Here is a 23,249-nt window from a genome sequence, read left to right as displayed (position 1 = left end):
ATCTTTCACCAGAAAATCCTGGCGGAGCTTCGGAGGAGGGCTGCCCGCCCGATGGAGGAGCCGCCATCCGCCCGCGGACGGACGGCACACGCTCCTTGGAGTGCTGTTGATTTAAGGGGCCTGGGCATTAAGGGTTTTCTGGGTTTAGTTTAAAAGCTTCAGAATAACTCATTACGCTCTCCCTAACCGCGGGCAGCGATTTCAGGAAGCAGTGACTCTCGACTCTCGGCTCCGGGCTCTGCACTGATGGACTCAGGGGCTCATGGTGGGGGGGGACTGTCCCCACCCCCAATCCTTCTGTAACCCATGCTGAGGGTCACTGAGGGAAGGGGCCCCCAAAGCCATTCATCTCGGTCAATCCTATTCCTTCGTGTCTGGGATGGACATCCCTGGCTTGGCTGAGGAAATTGCACCTCTCACTGTGACTGTCCCCCGGCCCCCAGATCTCCTCTGCCCCCTTCCCTCAGCCCCTGCCCCCAAGGGTGGGAGACAGGTCAGTGGGCACCATGTTCAGGCTGAGGACCATTGCCCACCCTCCATGGGGACGCCACCCCAAATCATCCAAGCCCAGGTCCCATGGTCTCTTAGGCAGGTCAAGGCAGTGCTCGGTCCCAGAGCCGACAGGACGCATTTTGCTGGCCTCAAGCTGGTCAGCGCCCTTGGGTGACCTCTGAGCTCTGCTTGGGGGTCTGGGGTCAGGAGACAGCCCCTATTCCCAGGGCGGCACACTCATCAGGGAAGCTCCGCACTAGGGAGGTGGTGGGGCTTCTGGCTGGCCAGCCCCTGCACTGTGGGGGCCCCTCCCTTACTCTCCCCCACCAGCATCCCTCATTTAGGAATTGCTGGAAGGTGACTCCTGTTCGAAGAATGTGGCCGGGTCCGGCCCCGGATCAGCAGTCCTGATCTACCCAGCATGAAGGGATTTCAGTATTTCCTTCAAAATCTCTGGAAAAACTCCTCATCTGCTTTCCCTGCCGCCTAGGGCTGACTGCTGCCTCGAGGAGCAACGATGGATCCTCCTCCCCGCCACCTGCCTGTCTTCCACTGTGGAGCGCCCGCCAAGCCGGCCCTACGGGCCCAGCCAACCGGGGTGCTCCTCAGCCCTTCCTGCCCCCAGTGTCACCCCCAGGGCCTGCCTGGGGGCCGTAGCCAGCAGGCATCACAGGGTGGGGAGGGACACAAGGCCCAGGACAGCCCACCGGGAAAGGGAGAGCTGTGGCTATCAGACCAAGGGGGCCATGGGGTCAGGGGTCAAAGTCATGCTTTGTCCTCTCTCTGTCTCTCTGTGTCTGTGTCCATCTGTCTTGGTCTCTCCATCCCCTGCTGGCCCCTCACGGCCTCATCCCTCCCTCCCTGCACCAATGCGCGGCCTCACCCTCCCTGTCCATGCACACAGCCTACTGGGGGTTCAACTTGACCTACCCCATTCCTGGCCGCCAGGGTCCATCTGAGGTCAAGATCAATGGGCCTTGCCCATGGCTGTCTTCTGACGTCCTCTGCATATTAAAAATCAAAGAAATGCCAGAACAGGGCTGAAAATTGTGTAATCGTGAAAATGTTTACATTGAACAACTCGGCACATCCTACAAACACGAGACACGACTTAGAAATAATGAGTTCAGGGGTCAGACACGAAGCCCTCGGAGCATGTTAGGGCCTCCTGCCCCCTCCCTCTCCTGGAGTCATTTCTAAATTTCTGGGAACCAGAATCCAGCAGACTCAGTCTGGCCAGTGTCCACCCGCCTTCTCGGGGGAGGCCTGCCTTGCCGTGTGGCCACACTGGGCGTGCGTGGCTCTGAAGGCCCCTCGAGTGGCCCCCAGTTCCTGCACACAGTTGTCCAGGCTTGGGAACATCTGGGTGATGCAGCAGGGCCCCTCCAACCCCACCTAGCCCCCTGACCCAGGACAGGCCAGGGGGCTCGGCCATCTGAGCTGGCCGGACGATGGAGGCCTTGGAGGGAGAAGGCGTGTGGTCGGGCGAGGAGGCAGCAGCCACACACCCTCTTCCCTCTGCTGCGTGGTGCCCGCCCCAAGGACAGGCAGACCCTGGACTGGGGCTTCTGGACCACTTCCCTGCAGGCCCAGGATTGCATTGGGTGGAGGGTGAAAGCCGACTTCCACACCTGGGCCCAGGACGACCTCTGAGCCGTGCTTCATGCTCCAGCTCCTGCGGGACTGGGCTGGGGCTGGTTCCCCCTCTCCCCTCTCCCTCCCGGGCATCTGGGAGCACAGCCTCCATGAATCACCCCAACAAAGCCTCCTCTGGGAACATGCTTCTGGGGACCCCATTGCACCCAGGCCCCCCCGGGACCCAGCGCACCCGCTTTGTCCTCATCCCTGGCTGTCCTCAGCAGGACTGAGAGCACTGCGGGGTGACAGAGGACAGACAGAAGCCCACCCCCTGCCATGGTAGCTGGATGGCCTTCAGGGGGTGGGCAGTCCTGGGAGGGGCTGGTCAGCCGCCCCCCACAGGTCAGCAGGGCCAGCTCGTGGTTCATTCGCACATCTGTTCCCCTGTCACTGAGTGTCAGCTGGACACTGGGCTCATCGCTGGGACACAGGGCGAACGGGCTGGATGAGGCCCCTGCCCTCAGGGAACTTGCTTCAAGTGGATGAGGCCGAGGGAACAAGGGAAGCTTCAGTCCTGTGGTGACAGGTGGACGAAGGCGACAGGACTCAGGAGAGAAGCACGGGGTGGGGGCTGCTTGGAGCGGGGGGACCAGCAGGGCCAGGGGCTCTCTCAGGAGGCCTCTAAGCTGAGGCTGGATGGATGAGAAGTGACCAGTTGGGGGAAGAGGCAATGCAGCTCCAAGGGGGTGGCGCAGGAGCCTGGGGGTGCAGGCCTGGCGGGACCTGCCCTGCCTCCCCCGGCCTCACGAAGGCAAGCAGAAGGGACAGTGAGCAGCGCCTGCCTCGCTGGAGCCCCGGGGGAGGGATCTATATGGGTCACGGCCTGGTCTCCAGGGTGGCCATTTCCCCCAGGGGGCCCCAGGCGGTCCCCCGCATCCTGGAGCGCCCAACTCCCCCTCCCACGCAGTCTCCTGTCGGCCTCCCTCAAGGCCCACCCTGCATGTGGAGGCAGTGCCGCTGGTGGGCAGGGCTGGCCGTGGAGACCCTGAGGAGGCCGCCTTTGTCATCTCCTCCCTGGTTATAAAAGCCAACTCTGAGAAGGTTTAGGGAAAAAAAATCTTAGAATAGGTTGTAATTGTCAAATATTCTTAGGATCTCTGGTCTTTAAAGGCTCACTGCACACTTTCGGTCAGTTACTTAGCTGATCCCCTCCTGTTGGACATCTAGGTTGTTTCCATGGTGCAAGGGCAGTGCGGGCAGCGATGATGGCTCTGCCTGGTGGAGACCTGTGGATTGCGACGTCCTAGCACTGCCTGAGAAAGACTCTTTGGGGGAGGTGGCATCAGGGGGTCTTGACCCTCGAGTACCACATCACCAGTTAGGTGCATGGGAGGAAGGGCATCGCACGCAGAGGGAACAGCGCATGCAAAGACCCGGAGGCAGGATGCGTTTGGACACTGGCGAGTGCCCCCTGCACCCAAGAGTGGACGCAGGTGCTGGGGAAGGGAAGCCCTGAGGCCACGGGGTGGTCACGGTGGGGGGCTAGCTGTGCAGTTGTGGGGTGGCACCTGGACTGGAGCGTTTGGAAGCAAAGGAGAAACAGGCCCAGACCTGCATCATGGAAAGTCCGAGCTCCGGGCCAAGTGGGGGTGGAGGAGGGGCTGTGGCAGTAATTGGGTGGGAGGGGGTGGGTGGAGAGGAGGGCTCCAACTGGGGTTTGTCTGGGGACCAGGGGTAGAAGGGTCTTGCAGCAAGTTCTCGGGGGTATGACCTCCAGACCTGGAGGCCCCACGGGCTGCTCTGTGCAGGCGCCAAGGTTCACCTTGGCCCGCTGGCTCGATGGGCAGTGGGGAAGGAAGGCCGTTGGCCAGGAAAGGAAAAGTCCAGATTCCTCAGTGCGTCCTGCCCCAGAGTCCAGTGCGGAGGCCCAGTCTGGCCTCCCGTTCCCCCTCCCCCAGGCCCCAGCGCAGCCAGACGCCGTCCACCAGTGGTGCCGAGAGCCCTTTATCAGATAATAAATAAGGCGGCTGGAGCCGTCCGTGTCAACGTCTTGGCGGGCCTTGCCGGGCACTGCGGGGGGGCTGCCCACCAGGGCCTCCGCGTGGCCCTCGAGGGCCAGCCGCCCCCACCCGGCTCCAGTGGGACTGTGGGGCTCAGCCGGGCCTCCTCTCTGGGGCGGGTTCAGCCCCCGACGAGGTGCATGTGTGGGAAGAGGGGCATCCCGGGCCCACAGCCTCAGGGGGCACCAGTCTCTTTGGCCTTCGTCTGCGAAAGGGGGTCCGCATGGGGGCCGAGCCCCTCGTCCCCTTTCCAAGGGCCTGTCCACGCACCTGGAGAACGGCAGCCCTGAGGCCACAGTCCTCGGGCGTGTGGCAAAGGAAGGCAGCGAGGGGCTGTGAAGACCTCCTCCCTCCGCGAGACGGCGGCCGGTGTGTTTGGTGGCAGAATGGCCTGTCTTCGATGACGGTGACAGCAGCAGCTGGCCTTCTGTCAGGAATGTCTTTTTAGGTCAAATAAAAAGTTGGGACCCCGCAAAGCACCCCCAAAGAACAACTGTCCCTTCCTGATAGGGGCCCGACGTTTCCAGATGAGCTCCTTGGAGAATTTGCACCTGTTTGCAAAGAGCCATCCTTTGAGGCAGCAAAGGCGAAACTGACCCTCAGCCCCGGCCCCACCTGGAAGCGCTCAGGTCCAGCGCAGCTGCAGGGGCGGCCCCAGGCTGCCCTGTGGGGGCGGAGCCGGTGGTAATGCTCCAGTAAGGGCCCCAGGGGATCCGTGTGCACCCCGTGGTGTGCAGCTAACGCACCCCGACGAGAACTGCAGCGGGGTGAGCGGCCGCCTCTGGGGTCCCCGAGCCTGCCTCCGTCCTCGAGGACACGTGCGGGAGGCCTGCTTCTGCGTTGAGGAGCAAGCCCTGCAGGACCGTCCCCGGGACACTCCGGCCTCGCGGCTCTGCCTGGAGCGAAGCAGAGAGTTAGGGCTTTAGGGGGCGGGAGAAGGGGTGCTCTGTAAGGTGCTCTGGGTCAACCAACCCCAGCTGAGGGAACCACGGGCGTCCCCCTGTCCTACGCCCTGTGTGCCTCCTGTTTGGCTTCACTGGCTGGGTCTTCTCGCTTCCCCAGGCACCCAGGAGGGAGCCCCGCGGGGGCCCGGGGGACACTTTCTGTGGAGGGGAGGGGACAGCTGCAGGATTGAGGGTCCCCTTCTCATGCTCCTGGACACCTGCGTTAGTCGAAAGATGAGGGCGAGTGAAGAGGGCGCCATCTGGGACACAGATGAAACGGCCTTTCTGTCCTGTCGTCCTAATAAGTGGCTGGGGCTGCCCACGCCTGCCGGCCTCCCTGGAGCACGGGTTGTTTATGACCGGGGGCAGAGCAGCAGGCCGAGCTGGCGGGAGGAAGAGCTGCAGGAAGGGGGTGCCCGTGGCTATATTAAGGCTCCAGGTCCTGACAGCTTCCGGGCCCCAGAGAGGCACTCGGGGAGACGGGCTCAAATTTAGCAGCAAGGCCCCTGCCCAGAGGTGGGACACTCAGCCTCCCTCTTCCTAGGCATGTCCTTAAAAATGACAAAAACAGAGGGAAGACATCGCTTCTTCCTTCCCTCTTTGCCAGATCCCCCCTTCCCCTCGGTGACACCTCTTCATGGGTGGGGCACCCGGCCCCTCCTCTCTGTCCATGGGGACCTGGTCTGTCCTGCCCATCCCACTGTGGACACCTCCAGGAACCCTCCTCGGGTTGGTCAGGGCAAGCACTGCCTGCAGGGCCCAGGCCACTGCCCACATGTGTGGATTATACACCCGGCCACAGGCATGTGGCACCCTCCCCGACCTACAGATGGGGAAACTAAGGCAGAGACAGAAGACCCTGGACTCCCAGGTGCCAGTGCTGCGATGTGAGGATGCTGTGCTGTCCCCTGCACACCCGGGTCTTCACAAGGGCCCCACTGTGGCCCGGTGCTTTTTGTCACCTCTCTGAGCCTCGGTTTCTCTCATCAGGCAAGACAGAGAACGGCGCCCAGCCCCTCAGAGGGGGGAGGTCAAGGGACTCGCTGGTCAGTGCAGAGCACAGCGCCTGGCCCAGAGGAGGGGTGCCCCCGCTGCGACCACCACATCGTCACCGGCCCGCGGTCCTCGCGGAGGCTGCCGCTGTCTCCATCTGTTTTCACAGCTCCTCCCCTCTGGGACTGTCGCCCTCGCGCCCTCCCCCGCAGCCTGGGCTGGGAAGACCTGCAGAGGCCTTGCCGCTCACTTCTCCCCATTTAATAAAGTGGGTTTCCCACTCGGGGACCCGACACCCCGTCATGAGCCCTGAGAGGGTGAGAGGAGGCTGGGCAGCAGGTGGGAAGGGGGCACTGTCCTCTGCAGCTGGGCGACCCTTAACCTCTCTGTGCCTCAGTTTCCTCCCCTGTGGGCATGGAGACCAGATGGCAGCAAGCTCTTCCCCAGGATAGCCGTCTCACATTCAGGCCACGCCCTGGCTCACCAGGCACGTCCACCCAGGACACAGCCCCGCGGGCACCGCTCATTCTGTTTCCATCTCTCCCGTCCCAGTCCACTTGCTGCAAGTGCTGCTTGTGAGTCGCTAGACAGACCCTCGCCCCGATGGGTTTCCTTTGCAGCCTGGCCTGGCCACGTGGTTCCCGATGTGGCCGCCGCAGGGACCCCTGGGCACTGGTGAGCACGCAGACTCTGCGGCCCCAGGCCCTGACACTCTGCACTTAACTGGCCCCTGGGGACCCCCACCTCTGGGCAGTCCCTGCTGTAGCCCTCCGTGTGGGAGAGTGGGGATCCCTGTTTCACAGACGGGGACCAAGGCACTGAGGCTAGTGACTTCCTGTGGACATTCAGACAGTGAGAGATAGCGGCGCCTGGCCTGCCTGGGGCCTGATTCATACCTCACGCCCCTGCATCCCCGGAGTTCACCCCAACGCTGCTTGGTGCTGCCTGCTGTGTCCCAGTCAGAGGTACGAGACCCACGTGGCGACACAGGGGCTGCCATTGCTCCAAACCTCGCCTCACTCCCTGTCCCCCAACCCTAAGCCAGAGGGGCATTAAGTGGCAGGGCAGGAACTCAAACTCCATTCCGCCTGACCTCGAAGCGATGACTTCTCGGCGTAGGCCCCCACACTGACCCTCGCCCTGCCCCGCCCAGTGTGTCTCTCCCTGCTGGCAGGGACCTCAAGGCACTCCGTGTTTACGGGCCTCATTAGGTCCCACAGACGCTCTTGAGGGCTCCCGATGTGACTCAGAGCCGCAGCACGGTCCAGCAGACCGGCCCCAGTACACATCTCTGAAAGGACAGACGGCCAGGCCTGAATGAACGTCGAACTCACTGCCAACCTGACAGGCAGGCCCAGGCTGGGAAATCCCGCAGGTGACGGGGGCGAGGGAAGCAGAATCAAGGTTTTTATTTTATGTTTTTTCTTATGGCATCATCTATCTTTAAAAAAAGGCAAGAGAGCATCGTGTGTAAACTGGGCTGAACCTCGAGGTACAACTTCAGGCTGAACGGACACATCCCGGGAGCTGATGCCAGAGGTGACCATTTCTAAACACAAAGAAAAGTTTTAGACGGGGTGGCGCAATGGTGGCCGCTCACAGCTGTTTCGGTGTGCTCACGATATTTAAAAGACTTCTGAACCAAATGAGAGTTAGCAGGGGGTGGGGGGAAGCTTCCAATTGGAAGACTTCACGTTGGAAAAGAATTTTTTTCCAGGATTCTGGCTCCCTGGAAAAATCTGAAGGTCTTGTTAGTGAAAGGCAGCAACTGGAGAGAAGTGACACTGTGACCCTTCTGCAGGGCAGGCCCCACTCCCCTCCACCCCCTATTGCCTCTCTGACATCAATGCTAGTAGCCATTCAGCTCCCTGGGAAGGCTGCCTCTAGCCACGATGACCAACCGATTTATCATCCAACTCTGTGAGTGGAAGACTTCTGTAAGAGAAAGAAGGTGTTATTAATAATCTTGCTGGGACAACAGACCAAACTGGGGTGGTCCTAGATAAGCCAGGACATGTGGTCACTCCACCACCAGCCTCTGGTGGGTCAGAACGGGGCCAGATGCTTTACTCTGCCCATGAGAAATGGTCACAATACACAGATTCACTCAGAACAAGGCCCTTTACTGCCTGCTCTGGGAAAACCATTCAAATAAATACACAAGCCCATGGTGACTGTGATGTGAACGGCTTCCCCTTGGGGTGGCGTGCTGGCACAGTGCATGACCGGCACATCTGTCCCTGGCAGTCCTGTGCTCAGAGAAGGGAAAGTTCTCTGAGCCATGGTTCTACTCGTCAAATGTGGGAAATGAAGGACAGACTCTGAGGCCTCAGGAGGTCCCACCTCTGGCTGCTCCTCTCATTCTGTTGCTTGCCCAGCCTCAGTCATTTCACTTGTGATCCAGGTTTTACAAAAGGAGGTTGGGGTTTTTCCCAACTGCTGCTCTTGTAAACATGACGACGGCCCGTGCTGACAGCAGAATTCACGTTGGTGGTGGGTGCCCCGGGTCAGTCTTGGCTGGAGTGGCTAGTGTGGCTCAGAGCCTCGGACAGCATTTGGGGGTTCCCTTGCTGTCTGAGCGGGGGGCCCGAGTACTTCTCCCATCAGCCTTCCTCCTGCTCTGCGGCCCGACTGCCCTCTGCACAGAAGGCCTCCCTGCCGACGTGTAGGGGGATGCCCAGCGCCTCGAGGTCCTGCTGGCTCCAGCCTCTTCTGGCGGGTGGGCCTGGCGGTCTCTGCCAAGCTGGAGCCAAGTAGGCAGCGAGGTGGGTCCGGTGGGTGCCTGGGGACCTAGGCCAAGGCCAGCGCACACCAGGCCTCCTGGCGCAGGGCCCCGCCGAGGCCAGCCTGGGGGCCCAGGGCTGCGGAGGGGAAGGCAAAGTCCTCGGGCTCGAATTTGAACTCCAAGTGGCTGGGGGCCAGGGGGTCGTCCACCTGGCTGGGGGCCTGCAGGGAGGACAGGGGTGCATGAGGATGCAGGAGCGGCCGGCGGCCTTGCTTGGGGTCGGGAGCCTCCTGACCAGGTGGTTGGTCCTAGGGGCTTCCTCAGCCCCTGGAACTGGGTGGGGACCCCTCGTGAGGACTGAGGTGATGACACACGCACGGCGTCTGCCACAGGTCAACTCTCGGTACCAATGACCACTGTGTGCCCAGCCCTGAGCTCCCGGGAAAGGACAACTCCCCCAACCCCGTCTGCTTTACCTGGGAGGCGATGCTGGGCCCAGGGCACGAAGGGGACGCCAGGCTGGGCTCGGGTTTCAAAGTGGCTGCTGAGGTCTCGGGGTCGGGGACAGAGGACGGTGGGGAGGATGTGGTGTTCCCTGTGGACCCTGGGAAGGAAGGTGGGGTGTTTAAGAAGTTGCTGCACTGGGCACACAGCGAGTGGGGGGCGGGGCTGGGAGTGGCCTCCTCGACCCGACCTCCTGCCCCACTGTTGGGCGAGCTCATGCCACCCTGCCCCTGCCCAACCAGAGCCATCTGGGCATCGTTGGGGGGGATTTGTACTTCGGGAGGACAATGCTCGAACCAAACATGTAAATCTCTAACGGTGGAATGTGAGACACTCAAAGTGACTCCCCAGGGAGCATGCGTACCCCACAGGAGGGGGTGGGGGCTGGGCTCCCTCCCGCCTCCCAGCGGGTCCCCGCCAGTGCACCTGCGGAGCCTTTGGTCTTGGCCACGTTCTTAGGCTTCCGTTTCCGAGTTTGGATGCTTTCTTTCTTCATTGCCAGGGGCCGCGGCACCTGGCAGGGGCGGCAGGGGTGGGTCCCTGTCTCTGCTCACCCCAGGGCCTCTTGCACTGCCACCTGCCCTGATCTGAGCCCTGCGGAGCAGTCACTCCTGGCGCTGACCAGGTCTTCACTGCCCTGCTTGGTGAGCTGCCCCCCACCCCCACCTTGGCGCTTTCCTCCAGGTGGGGCAAGGAGGAGCCGTCCCGCCCCAAACTCCCACTGAGCCACTGGGGCTGCGAGGGCTCTGGGGGCGCACAGAGGCAAGACCAGGGTGTCCAGCCTCTGCCCCAGGCTGAACGACCGTGGACGAGCCACAGCGATGCTGTGAGCCTCTGCGTGCCCATCTGCACAAGGGGCCTGAGAGCAAAGGTGCAGGCGCGGTGCCCACTGGCAGGCAGGCCGCCCCCATCGCCACCCCGGCCTCATTCCTCCAGGGCCCCTGGTCTCGCGGGGCATGGAGGGCCCGTGACCTGACCCCGGCAGAAGGCAGCCCCGCCCCTGCCCTCGAACGCTCACCCCGTGCAGCTTCATGTAGAGGCCACAGGCGTTGCACACGGGCTCGCCGTCCGCGTTGCGCCGCCACAGTGTGGTGGTGGTCGTCTGGCAGTTGGTGCAGCAGAGGCCGGCCCGGCGGGTCGAGGACTGTGGGCGGGGGAGGCGTGTGAGCCCGGGGCTGGGTGCTGGGGCTCTGGGACCGCTCGGGCCAGCGCAGCAAGTGCCAGCCGAGTGGAGGGACGGCAGCTGGACTCTGGACTGTCCGGCGGCCCGGTCCTGGACCTTGTGGGGCTGGCGAGAAGGTGTCTGGGCGCTAAGGTCATGAGGGGCAGCCTTGGTTCCTCGGAGCTTGGGTTTGATGCCCATGAGCCCTGGCACAGGTCACTTCATCTCTCTGGGCCTCAGTTTCCCCATCAGGAAAATGGGGGTGATGACAGACTCACCACAGCTCTGTTGCGGGGTCAGGATTGCATGAAAAGCCCAGCACAGAAATATAACTGTTTTTCTTTTGTCATCTCTTTTTAGCTACCAACGCTGGGCCTTAACCCCACATTTCTGTGGTGGGGCAGCACCCACAGGGGCCACAGGGGGCCCCTCTGGAGGTCGGGCCAGGCCGAACATTCAGGGGCCTGCTGGTCCCTCTGGGCACTTGCCTCCCAAGACTTGGGACTCTGAGCATGTGCTCAGCTCAACAACTCTCCATGGCTCCCCACTGCCCACTGGACTGAGGGTACTCACATCTCCCCTTGCTGCTCACTGCACCTCAGGTCAGAGCAAGACTAGACCCATTTGGAACCTTCCAGAGGCCCCGACATTCCAGAGGCCTGCCTCCTCCCCATGCCTCCCAGCTGAGCTGACCCCAGGTTCATATCTGACTGGGGACTCCACACCTCCCTGCACTGGGGGGCCTGGCGGGGCCCAGACAGCGCTAACTCCAAGGATCCTGAGAGTGGGTTGTCTGAGGCTCAGGAATCAGGACAAGATTAGGGGACTGGAGGGGGGCTCTGCCAAGCTGTCCAGTTGAGGAGTTGCTGCTGAAGGCCTGATGGGGGCCCTCCCACCAGCTCCGGAGCCCAGCGCCTCTCTCAGGCATGGGTTCTGTCCGACTCACATTTTGGTGTTTGGATGGGGTCCTGTCACCTGCAGTCTGGGAGCCCCAGATGCTGTGCCCGGTCCAGGCCCCCAAGTCACCTTGGACCCAAAGCCCTTCCCTGCATCCCCGCAGCACAGCCTCCCCAGCTCCTGCCCCCAGACCTCGTCCTCGGTGTGTTGCTTCTTCCTCACACCCAGCCCTGCCCCCAGACACTGCTAAACCTGTCCAGGCCTTTCCTCTGTGTGCACAGTCCCCGCCTGGTCCAGGGCCTGGCCCCCTCGAAGGGACCACAGTGATGCAGGGTCGCTAATGCGTCCTCTCCGCGGCAGCCAGGGTCAGACCAGGTCACACCTGCTGTGGTGTTCTAGTGCCACCCTGGGTCACGGAGGCAGAAGCCCATGAACACCCCACGCTCAAAGTCGTCCCAAGGACGTGTGTCTTTTTGTTGGTCTTCTCCAGCCCACGACTGAGCCAGAGGGCAATCAAAATCGAGACGGCCAGATGGAGCCGCAAAAGGGGACTGTCCTGCCTTAGAAGTGAGCGGATGGGACCAGCCTCAGTTTCCCCATCTGTCAGCAGTCTTTAGGATCCTTTCTGCTGCAGTGACGGAGTGTGGCCTACCTTGCAGACCATCTCCTGCCCACCCGCTTCCCCCAGGCTGTGGTCAGCCGGTCAGGGGCACAGGCCTGCCCCTGTGAATGGCCTGGGAGGGAGGGTGGGGCCTGTCTGAAGCCCTCTGTAGCAGCCCTTCCCAAGAAAACTCAAGACGTGGAGACGCCACCTCTCGCCAAACCCCCGCCACCGCCGCAGGCGCTGTCAGAGGCTGCAGAGAATTCCGCCCTGTGTAATCTAAGGCTCGGCCCTCGTCTCCAGGCAGGACTCTGCCCAGACTCTGGGACTAAAGGACCAAAGACAAGGGAGGGACAAGGCCTAGAGGCTCCAGAGGGAAGCAGGGCCGGAGCACTGGCCTGGCTGGGGAGACCCGTCCTTGGGCCGATGGCCACCAGGTAGTGTTGGGCCTGATGGCCAGCCTCTCAGGGATCTCCAGTGGTCTCCCTGGGGGCACCTGGTCCTGGGACTTGTGCACTGGCTGAAGTGGAGAAAGCTGGCACCCAGCTGAGGCCCCAGCAGAACCCGGAAGGGAAGTGGCACAGCCCCGGGGCAGATGGTGGGGCATGCTCTGAGGAGAAGCACTGGACCGGGAGTCAACCAGGGCCCCCAGCCGGAGTCTCTCCCCACCCGGGAAGCCAGCGGCCACATCCTGACCTTGTCCAGAAAGCATCTGCTTTCACTGGACACGATTCGAGTTTCCCCCCTCCCTCCCTTCTGTCCGCCTCTCAGTGCCAGGAGCTATGCACGTAGTGGTGCCCTCTGCCCTCCCCGAGCCCACGGTCCAGCGTGGGGCAGGGTCTCCTCCCAGCCCTGCTGCCTGCCCTAGCCCAGGGTCCCCTGTGTCCCCCAGTCCATCCACCTTCCTAAAGTGGGAGGAGACCTTGGGACCCTCCCCAGGGCTGCCATATTTAGGAAAAAACCAGGATGTCCAGCTAGATGTGAATTTCGGATAAGCAACAAATCCTGTGTGTAAGTATGCCCCATGAGACATTTGGGACATACTTACACTAAGATGCTATTTGTTGTAGATGTGAGATTTACCTTTAACCGTGCATCTTGTATTTCAATTGGTGACCCTAACCCACTCTCCACCACATCCCCACCTCCTGCTGTGCCTTCAGACTAAGAGACCCCTCCGCCTCCCCAGCCTCCCGGGTCCAGCTGGGACATCCAGACACTTTTACCAACCTTTGTTCCCTTAGAGTTCACATCCCCATCCCATGTTCCAGGAAAACCTCAGCATCATTGAAATGCAGGACTCACAACATGAGAATGTGGGTTCCTCAGGCCTCCAGGCCACTTCCTACTGAAACCCCTCCTACAGAAACACTCCCACGAGGCATAAAGATACCCATGCAAAGACGTGCACATCAGCGTTGTTTTCAACAGCATGCCCACGGGGGCGCACACGTGGGCACGCCGGCAGACACGCACACCCCCAAACGTCTCCACATTGGCCTGTGCGTCGCGGAAGAAACAGAGCTATGCGCACCGACAGCGGAGCCACCTCCAAGCCACGGCTGCGGGAGAAACAGCGGCAGTGGCACATGCGCAGAATACGTGTATGTAGGAGACAGCCCCAGAAGCATGCGCGCCCACCACCCCAAACCCTGGGAGTGCAAGGGAAAAATCTGGAAGCCACGATAGAATCTTTTTACAGTGAGAATAAATTAAAACTAAGAAATTGGAAATTAAATTAAGAAAATGGAAAAAAAAAAAAAAAAAAGAACGACCTTGAAAAAATTTTCGAAGTGCTTGCCCATTTATCTTTTTCTGTCCCCTCACCAGAATGCATTTTACAGACAGGAAAGTGGGGCTCAGAATCACTGAGAGGCAGAGTGGCAGCTGTGGTTCTGGGGTGGACAGAACTGCCTCCCTCAGCTGAACACACTTCGGGGACATGTCCCCAGTGCTGTCCACACCCCCATGGAAGCCTGGAGCCTCCATCTGTGGTTCCTCACTGTCCAGACAAGCAGCCAGGCCTGGCCACTCTCAGGGCCCTCACCACCACACCTCTCCTGCTGTATTTTGTTTTTCTTTTTTGGTCTGTTCTTTTCAAAAGCAGTTAAACTTCAAAGGCTGCTCGGGCAGCAGAGCCACCCTAAACTCCAGGCCCTGAGCTCCAGGCTCTGTGAGCATCTGTGCATTCTGCTTCGGCGGCCCGGGTTCACGTGTTTGGATCCCGGTCACGGACTTACACCACTCGTCAGCCATGCTGTGGCAGCAACCTACATACAAAACCGAGGAAGATTGGCACAGATGTCAGCTCAGGGCTAATCTTCCTCAAGCAAACAAAAAGAGGAAGATTGGCAACAGACAATAGCTCCGGGTGAATCTTTCTCAGCAAGAAAAAACAAAAAAAAACAAAAAAAAAAAGCATCTGAGACATCCAGAGAAATCCGGGCAGCGGTGGGCAGCAGGGAGCCTGGGAGCCTGGGGCAGCCAGCGTGGCAGGGTGAGAGGAAGGGAAAGGGGAGAGGAGAGGGACAAGGGACAAGGTGAGCACACCCCAGACACGGGGAGAGTGAGCACTGTAGGTCGGGAGAGAGCGAAAATGGCTCTGATTTCAAAGGGGTCCTCCAGAAAGTGGTCCTCCAGAAGCTCTTGGAAGTGGAGACGTGGTGGACAGTTAACCTGATGAAGATGAGTGTCCCTTGCTGCTCAGGGCAAACTGTGACAGGAGGAAAGTCTGTGAGGTGGGGCCGTGCCGGAAGGAACACCCGGGGTCTATGAGTGCTCAAAACCTCAGTCAAGGTCCCATCTGCTTGGCGAAGGACGCTGGGCCCCACAGGGCACTGGCCACTTCCTGGAGCTGGCGCCAGAGCCGGCCTCGGGCCAACGGGCCTTCGGGCCGCTGACCTTGGCCACTGGGCTCTGATTTTGGGGGGCAGGCCACGTGGGGCTTGAAGAGCGCCTGGCCGTAAGAGCTGGCGGATGAGCAGACACACGGAGGTCACCTAACCACCGTGACTGCCCACCCGCTTGGCTACAGTGCTGGAAGCTTCAGATCAAAGGTGCAACTCCCCGGCCTGTGACTTAGGATGCACGTGGATGCAAAGGGCCAAAGGGGGCGGCACGGGCACTTGTTGCTGTCACATCTCTGCCTTCTTGGTGACAAGCTTCTAGGACGTTTGTAACTATTTAAAAGAAGGTTAGGACCAGTTCCTCCTGGGGAGGCCTCCTGGGCCATCAGTTCCGGCCACACACGAGAGAGAGTGAGGCACTGGAGAGGGGGCCAGTGTGGGGCAACTGGCCCAGCCCCACTATGGCTGAGAGCCACGTGGGCTGGGCTCTGGCCTCAGGACTCAGAATCTTGGGGTTTCCACAGCGAGGCTGGCTCTGCCAGGACGGGCCAAAGAGCAGGCAGTGGCGGTGGCCTCCTTAAGTGCCAGGCAGGAACCCTGCAGCAAGCCAAAGGAAACTCCTCGGACCCTGCTCAAGGAGACAGGGAGCAGAGGGCCCTGTGCACAGCCCCCGAGCCCAGTCCCACTTGGCAAACACTTCCTGGGTGCGCTCTACACTTGGGTCTGCATGGGCCTGGACACAGGGTGACCAGGCTGTCTGCCCTCCGGGGCCTCGTGAGATGAGCAGGCACACAGAGATCCCTCACCCTAGTAGGCCTCCCCAAAGCTAACTACCCGGTGTCCCCCAGACCAGGAAACGGAGGCCTCACCAGGCCAAGGGCTCCATCCTCAGCCCATCCACAGAGCTGGCCGAGGCCTGTCTAAGCGTTCTGTACGAGGTAATTTAATCTTTACAACACGGCACGGGGACAGTTCTGGAATTCATCTCGCAGAGGCTTGGGCCAGAAGACCCAGGACAGGGGCAGAGAGCTCAGTGTGAGTGGGGAGCACATGGGAGTCTGAGGCAGACAGTTCTGGTCTGAATGTGGGGTCTGCCACTTGTATGCTGTGAGCCCAGGAAGTTGCTCAGCGTCTCTGAGCCCCAGGTGGTCATCTGGTTGTTGTGAAGGTAACATGGTGGCCCCTGCCTGCCCACCCCCCAAGTCAGGAATTTTCTGCTGGGAGGTGAGCCTTTTGAGGGGCGGGGACAGAGGCAGAGAGGTCCCGCACCTCCTTCTCCTGTTTACCAGCGTGTCCTTGGCACCCAGTCAGGGCCTCGCAGACGGGAGAGTGGACAGAGCCAGAGGAGGGGCGGCCTGTGCTTGGGGTCGGGGGGTCTGGACTGTAGTCCCCAGGACCCTTTCCTCTTAGCCTCAGTCTCCCATCAGTGAGGGCACCCCAGATACTGGGCCGGGCAAGCACACCTCGGGTGGGGGGAGTGATCACAGGGCAGGAAGGAGACTGAGGGGGGCCATGTGGACCGTGAGGGCCCCCTCCTTCGAGAGGCACAGTGTGAGTGCAGGGAGCTTGGGGGACCCGCAGAGCCCCAAACTCCAGGCCACATCAGAGGAAGAACCAGGGGCTGCCCTCGAACTGCGGGTCCGGGTCAGTCCCGCTTCCGCCTGCCTGGTCTCGGGCCTCAGAGGGCAGGGCCCAGGCGCCGCCACAGCGGGTTTGGGTTTCTAGTGAAGATCTGCAGCTGGCTGCCCCACCGCCCATGACAGCAACCGTGGCAGGCTGGCTGGGCCACCCCACAGCCTCAGCCAGGGACCAGCCCCGCCCAGGGCCTGACGCATCAGAATCGGCCAGAACCGGCCCACTGGCCCTGACAGGGCTCACAGCAGCTTTAGACCAGAGGGCTCAGCACCCCCAGAAACATACTCCTGCCCACACCTTGGCCCCGCGAGCCACTGCAGCCTCATTAACTTGAGACAGCTTGCAAACAACAAAATAAGAATACCTCTTATTCGCAAAATTACTTGAACATCAAAGTTTGGCTGTGAAACTGTATAGAACAAAGTAACTTTAACCTTTTATGCAGCTTCTGGGGGCTCTGCCCCGGCGGGGGTGAGGGGGTGGGAGTCCAGCTCCCAGGCCCCACTCCCTACCCAGCCACAGCCAGGAGGAGCCAAAAGTGAAAACCAGTTTTGCTGGTGAACGGCCATAGACCTGGTGTCAGCCCCATCCCTGCAGTATGGGGTAGAAGTGTAGAAAGTGCTCCCCAAGGGGTAGTGAGTCCAGAGCCCCTCCCGTGCAGGATTTCCACGGCCTCCACAAAGCATCCCCCCAGCAGCCGCCTTCCCCTCCAGCCCCAGCCCCAGGGCCAGGTCACCTTGCGACCTACCACCCAGCCAGGTGGAAGCCCCTGTCACCCTCGGAGCTGCAGGGCTGAGCCCCAGTGGGCAGTCGGGGTCCACATCCCTGTCCTGCCCAGCCGGGTCCCGGGGCAGAGCTCGCTGGGCAGCCGATCCCTTCCCGGGAGACCCCGCAGACCCGGCGCCCGCTCAGCCCCAAGCGCGGGGATCCCGGAGCAGCGAGGCAGGCGCTGTCACCCCAGCCTGGGCCTCCCAGCTCCCCGGGGCGCTCCCTGCTGCGGGCGGCTGCGGGCCGGGGTGGACCCCGCGTGCGTCCGGGCGCTGCGCCTGTCCCTCGCGTCCCGAGCCTCCCCGCAGCGCTGCCAGCCCGGCCCGCCCAGGACCCGCGCGGTCGGGGAGCGGCCGCCGCACTCACCAGGCGCTTCTGCGGCCGCACGAGCGGCCGGTTGACGCCGTTCATCTTGTGGTAGAGGCCGCATGCGTTGCACAGGTAGTGGCCGGTGCCGTCGCGGCGCCACAGTGGCGTGGACAGGGCCCCGCAGTTGACGCACTCGCGACCCTCGCCGGGGAGCTCCTCCAGGAAGTCGGACACTGCGGGGACAGGCAGCTCGTGGGCGGAGGCTCTGTCCTCCGGCGCCCGCGGGCGTCCGCAGCACTCTTGCCTTTTATTGTGTGTGCCTTAAATGTATTTTATTTTAAAATTTATTTTATCTAATTTTATTTCTAATTTTAAATTTACATAAAGTTCGTGCCAGACTTAAAACACTTTTTTATAAGCTGTGGGGGCTGGTTAATAGACCTCAAGGGGACAACAGGGAGCCACCCCCCTCTGAACCGGGTCCAGCACTGGCGCCCGTAACTTTGATCCCGGGAGGCAGGAGCGTCCACACTGACGGAGGGAGGGGCCGAAGGGCCTTCACCTCTGCGAAGTGGGACGGTCCGGAGGGGCGGCGGTGGCGACGCTGAAACAGATCCTACAGGGGCTATGGGGCCTTGACCGCCAGTTTTGCTGTGGTGCTCCGTCCTCCCTCTGAAGGCAGCACAGCTCGGCCTCCATCGCGCACTGGGGGCGCGCGCACGGGGCGCGGCGGGCGAGGTTCCCTGTTCCCCTCCAGGCTGGGCCAGGCGCCGGCGACGCGCGGGCGGCCCGGGCGCCGGGTGGGGGCGGGGCAGGGATCAATCATCACCCGGCCGGGGGTGGGCGCCAGGCGCGGGGCTGCCCCGCGTCACCGGGGCCAAGGGGACCCCGCTTCCTGCGCCGAGGAGCCGGCGAGGGCCAAAAGGCCGCTCCGGAGCGGCGGCGACGTCTCCACCCGCCCGGGAGGGATGGCCCAAGGGGGTCCCTGCGGGCAGCAAACAGGCGTGGCCCTCGGTTTTCGGCCGGCCGCAGGGATGAGAAAGTCCGACTACTCAGAAACCGGGTGGAGCGATTCTGCGCTTTACAGGCCTGGAATCCGATTATCCAAACTCATACCCCGGGGAGCGATTGAAACCAGGTCTCAAATTAGAATATGTAAACATTCTAGAACAGAGATGAATGTGGCGGCTTGCTTAAATAAACCGGTAGTTTGAACTTTATAAAAATCATTTCCAAAACTTTTCATAAAAACGTTTAAGAGGTAGCCTCTAAATTGGCAAGATCCAGAATGTTGGGTTCGGAGGAATGAAGGGTAGAAATACATATACTTTCTCACTAACGTGTAAAAGAAGACCTCAGGCCCCAGTGTTTTTCATCTGGGGTGGGTGAGATTGTGGCGGAGGCTGTATTCCGCCCAGCCGAACGTGTCCCCAGAGTTCTGGGTCTGCCCCATGCTGAGGCTGACCTGGCCAGGAAAACACTGACGTGGTGGTGGTGGGGGGTGCATTTCGTAGGGTGCGGGTTTGCACCTGGCTACCGCCAGCACCCAGGACCCAAGTCAGTGGAGCCGCCTCCCAGGCCCGCACTCACCGAAAGTGGCTCTGCGGCCCGGAAGGCCAGCCGGGCGGCCCTGGAGGCCGTGCAGGACGCTGCTGTCGAAGGGTCCGGAGGTCCAGGACGGGGCCACCTCGGTGCTCACGTAGGCCGGGTACGCGGTGGGGTATGAGGCACCCATGGGCCGCCCGAGCGGGGCCGAGTACTGCTCTCGAGCCAGCATTGCGCCCTGATAGGCGCCGCCGTCCCGGCTCCCGGCGCTGCCACCGCCGCCAGACCCCGGGGGGCTGTGCGCGAAAGGGAAGGCGGTGGCCCCGGGAGGCTGAGCGGCCGGCGGGTGCGGGCTGCCGGAGCCGAAGGATGACGAGTCTGCCGCGGCCGCCTGCGCCCAGTTGGGGTGCGCGCCGAGCGCCGGGGGCTGCGGGCCCGGCTCACACGCCGGCAGGTAGGGCAGCATGGAGGGGACGCGCGCCGGCGGCAGGAACACCGGGGAGCCGGCGCCCGGCGCGTGCAGAAAGGCGCCCGAGTCGGCGTAGGCGGCCTGGCCGGGGCTCGGGGCCAGCGCCAGGCTCTGGTACATCTTCCCGGGCTCGGCCTTGACCTGCGGGGAAGAGGGACCGGCGTCGAAGTCACCGCGGCAGTGCGCCCCTGCCAGCGCCCGCGCTCGTGTCCGGCAGGTGCTGCCTCTCAGTCTGCGCTGCCCACTCCCCAGCCGGGTCGTTCTTGGGGCGAGTCCTGGAACCCGCGGGGGCAGAACGGCGGGGGGCGGGGGGCGGCCCCGAGCCGCCCGTGGGGCATCCCTGGCGCAGCCGCAACACGGAGAGCTCGCCTCCTCCACTGCCCGGGCTTCAGAGGTTCCCGGGGAGGTTCTTCGGAGTCGGCAGGGGCTGAGAAGGAGCGGCCTAGCACGTCCGCAGGGCGCAGGGCTTGGGCGCTGGGGCGCGCCGCGCTGGGAGAAGGCGCCAGGCCGGGGAGGGGCGCGAGGCGACAGGCCCAACTGGGGCACTCACCGGCTCGTCGTGAGGGCCGGAGGGCGCAGCGGTCGCGGTGGGCCGGCGACAGGCGGGCTGGAGACTGGGAGCCAGGGGCCGCGCAGTTCCGCAGGGAATCCCGGTCGCTCCGCAGCCCCTCTGCGCCGCCCCGCCCCGGCCCGCCCCCGCCGCGCCGCCCCTTCCCTCCCGGCGCTCTCCCTTTCCTCCCCGCGGGGTCAGCGCTGGGGCTGCGGCCGCGGCGCCACGTGACCCGAGCAGGCCCGGCTCGCGGGGCTCGGCGGGAAAGGCGACGGGGACGCACGGCTTGGGGCACCGGGCGCTGAGTACCGGCCAACGCAGGCGACGCGAGCCGGCCGGTGCTAGGTGGGGCCCCGGGGTAGACTTCTCTAAATTTGTTCGGGGGATTCGAGGATTTCTACCCCTCCTTCTTCGCCAGCCCTGGGCTCCCGCCAAGGCTGGCCTAGTGTCTGGTTCCGTGTCTGAGGATGAGTCCGAGACTCTGGCCCCGCCGCGCTCGCGGACACGCGGTGGTGAGGTCCCCTCATTGCGTCCCTGGACTCGGGGCCCAGCGCAGGGTTCTGGCTTCCATGGGGATCGCTTGGCTCGGTGTCCCTGGACTCGAACCGGGTGTGCGACGGCCACTGCAGGAGCGAAGTCCAACAGGAGTCCCATAGTTTCCTCGATTTCTGACCGAGTGAGGCAACCTCGGCGCGCGTTCCCGGCTGGGGGGCGCGGCAGATCGGCAGGCGCCATCTGGCTGCACTCCCCTTCCGCGAGGCCCCAGCCCGGCTCCTCGCCACCACCCAGGGGGGACTTTCACCTGGCCCTGGGGGACTCGAGGAGAGCCTCTTCCAGGCACCAGAAATGCAGCACAGGAGGGGGGCCACCCGAGTCATAGAGGCATCCCCTGGCACTCCCTGGGTGGACCCGATGAAGGCAGCGCTGGGACAGAGCGGGCCTCCGGCTGGCTCAGCTTCGCTGACTGATGAGGGCGGTTCGCCCACGCCTCCTCGCTAGGCCCGGAGCTCCCAGAGGGGACAGCTCACAGCAGGCGCAGAGCCACACTGGCTGGGCGGGAGCTGGGCTCACCAGGCAGCCCTTAGGGCCAGGAATGTTTTTCGTTTGCAGAAACGAGCCCTCCGCTCGTGTAGGTCAGCCCAGGGTGCAGAGGGCACTTACAGAGGCCAGGGGCGCCTCCATGGTGCACGGCCCGTGCGCTTTTAGCCTGCCGTGGGGTGGCCCCGCGCTCGCTCCTCCCCATGAGCTCTCCTCCTCACCTGCTGCAGACAGGGATTCCAGGTGCACATTGAGGCTCCCAGGGCGGATCTGGTCTGGCTGCCCAGGGCGGAATGTCCTGGAAGATGGCAGCAGGGTCCCCCTCACGCCTGGGCCAGGGACTCCACTGAAGGTTCCAGGCGGGCTGCGGACTCTGCACAAGCCTTGGCGCAGAGCAGAAGGCTGGGGCTGGGGCTGGGGCTGGGGCTGGGGCGCATGTGCCATTGGGAGGGGGAGAAGGCCGCCTTCAGGACCTGCTTTACCCTCCTCTCCCAGCCCTTCCCCCACACTTGCTCACCCCCCTCACCCTACCCTCTCCGGCCCTCAGGGCCCCGGGTCCACGCTGCCAGAGGGGAGTCCGGTGGTTTGGCTGTCCCCCGACGCGGCTACCTTGGGGATCCGAAGTGGGGTCCGTCCTCGCCCCACCGCCCCCCCCCCCCCGACTTCGCCCGTGGATCTCGTTCTTTCTTTCGCACTGGGCCCCACGAGAGTGGGGAGGGGACCCCGTGTCGGTCCGGGTCCTGGAAACACCGTGCCGGGGGCCACGCGCGGGGCGAGGGCGCATCTCCTCGGCGAGGTCTGCCTGCAGACCCGCGGCTGCGCCAAGGGCAGGAGAGCGAAGCTGGTTGAACCTGCGCTCCGCCCTGCGACCCCAGAACCTAGAAAGTTTCAATGAGCCCGGAAGATGCCCAGCTAGCACGGGACGAAGAGAGTGAAAAAGGGGAGACTCAATTTGCTGGGGGCTGAGACCCCCTCCTCCCAAAAAAAGATCCAGAGAAAAGGAAAGATCCACCACAAACCCGGGATCCTGCTGGGGCGGTGGGGGGGAGTTGTACTTTTACTTGTAATAAAATCCAGTCCAGTCCTTGAACAGCAAACAACAACATGCGGGGGGGGGGGGGGGGGCTGGGAGGGGGTTGTGCGTTCCCTATGATGTTTCTGTTTAATTCTCACACCAATCTTATGAGGTAGATGATATTATTATCATTCCCATTACAAATGGAGAAACAAGGCACAGAGAGGTTAGCTAGCCTGCCCGAGGTCACACAGCTAGTAATTAAACAAGGTAATTAAAACAACGAAGAATGCAAAATATGCATAAGGAGGCAATCTCTGGTCACTTTTTCTGTATTAACAAATCTCTAAAGTGGATGTGATTATTTTTATAATTAAAAAGCTAAGACTATTTCCAGAGGAGAATGTGTGTAGGTGGGGTGGGGGTGGCAGAAGCTGCCTCTGAATCCCTGGTCTCCCGGACAGAAGATTTACCCTTTAAAGTCTCCTCCCAGGCTGAGCCCTCACAGGGCCGGCCCTGGGCATCCAGGCCGTGCCGCCCCTCAGTGTCCCCCCATCCAGGTGGACGTGAGGTCACCGCCCTGGAGCAGTAGCAGCATCAGGCTGCACACCCTGCTGGCCCCCGCCAGCCTCGGGGCAGTGACAGGGCGGGAGGGGTTCCGGGGGTTTGTGATGGCATCTGTGCCCTCCTCGCAGTGCTTGAACCAAAAAGAGAGGTGTCTCAGCCCAAACGACAAAACCAAGGTCCCTCCCACCCCACCCCCCAGCATCCCTTCCCCCACCCAGGGCGCCTTCGGATGCTAGAGGACCCTGTCATCCTTCTGTGCAACTGCCCCTGCCAGGCTCCCTGGGCCCCTCGGGAGGGAACCAGGTGCCCCAGCCCACCAGGACCTCACTCTCCCCACTAGTCCCTCCAGCTGCAAGCCCACCTCTCCCCTAGGCCTTTCCCATGCTGCTCCCCAACTTGGAGGGCCCTTCCTTTGCCCTCTTCTCTACTTGCTGAACACCTACACGTCCCTCAAGGCCCAGCTTTCAAGTGCCCCGTGTCTGTGGACTTCCCTGATAAGTTACTCCCTCCTTCCCTTGTGCCTCATTGTGTTTTGTGGTCAGATGGCCATG

At 62.4% G+C, this 23,249-nt stretch overlaps 1 protein-coding gene across 4 annotated transcripts; it reads right to left on the bottom strand.

Annotated features, from left to right (window-relative positions):
- Positions 1-8,775: 8,775 nt before the first annotated feature.
- Positions 8,776-21,449, bottom strand: GATA5 (GATA binding protein 5). Of its 4 annotated transcripts, XM_087445012.1 has the most exons (8): positions 21,338-21,449; positions 20,480-20,701; positions 19,105-19,669; positions 17,572-17,747; positions 10,315-10,440; positions 9,723-9,810; positions 9,269-9,396; positions 8,776-9,013 (listed from the first exon to the last, which is right to left on the bottom strand). In XM_087445012.1, exons 1-8 carry the CDS (start codon positions 21,365-21,367, stop codon positions 8,858-8,860), a joined length of 1,491 nt encoding a protein of 496 aa, XP_087301138.1. In that variant the 5' UTR covers positions 21,368-21,449; the 3' UTR covers positions 8,776-8,857. The 4 variants fall into 4 exon arrangements, with proteins under 4 accessions (XP_087301138.1, XP_087301137.1, XP_004430267.1 ...); XM_087445011.1 differs by lacking the exon at positions 21,338-21,449 and having other exon boundaries at positions 20,480-20,968; XM_004430210.3 differs by lacking the exons at positions 20,480-20,701; positions 21,338-21,449 and adding an exon at positions 20,079-20,154.
- Positions 21,450-23,249: the final 1,800 nt, after the last annotated feature.

The sequence above is a fragment of the Ceratotherium simum genome, chromosome 21 (assembly GCF_057802395.1).
Source record: "Ceratotherium simum simum isolate JZ-2026a chromosome 21, ASM5780239v1, whole genome shotgun sequence".
In the NCBI taxonomy this organism is placed as follows: Eukaryota; Metazoa; Chordata; class Mammalia; order Perissodactyla; family Rhinocerotidae; genus Ceratotherium; species Ceratotherium simum.
The sequence above is the reverse complement of the archived record's forward strand: the minus strand, read 5'-3'. Positions and strand labels throughout refer to the sequence as shown.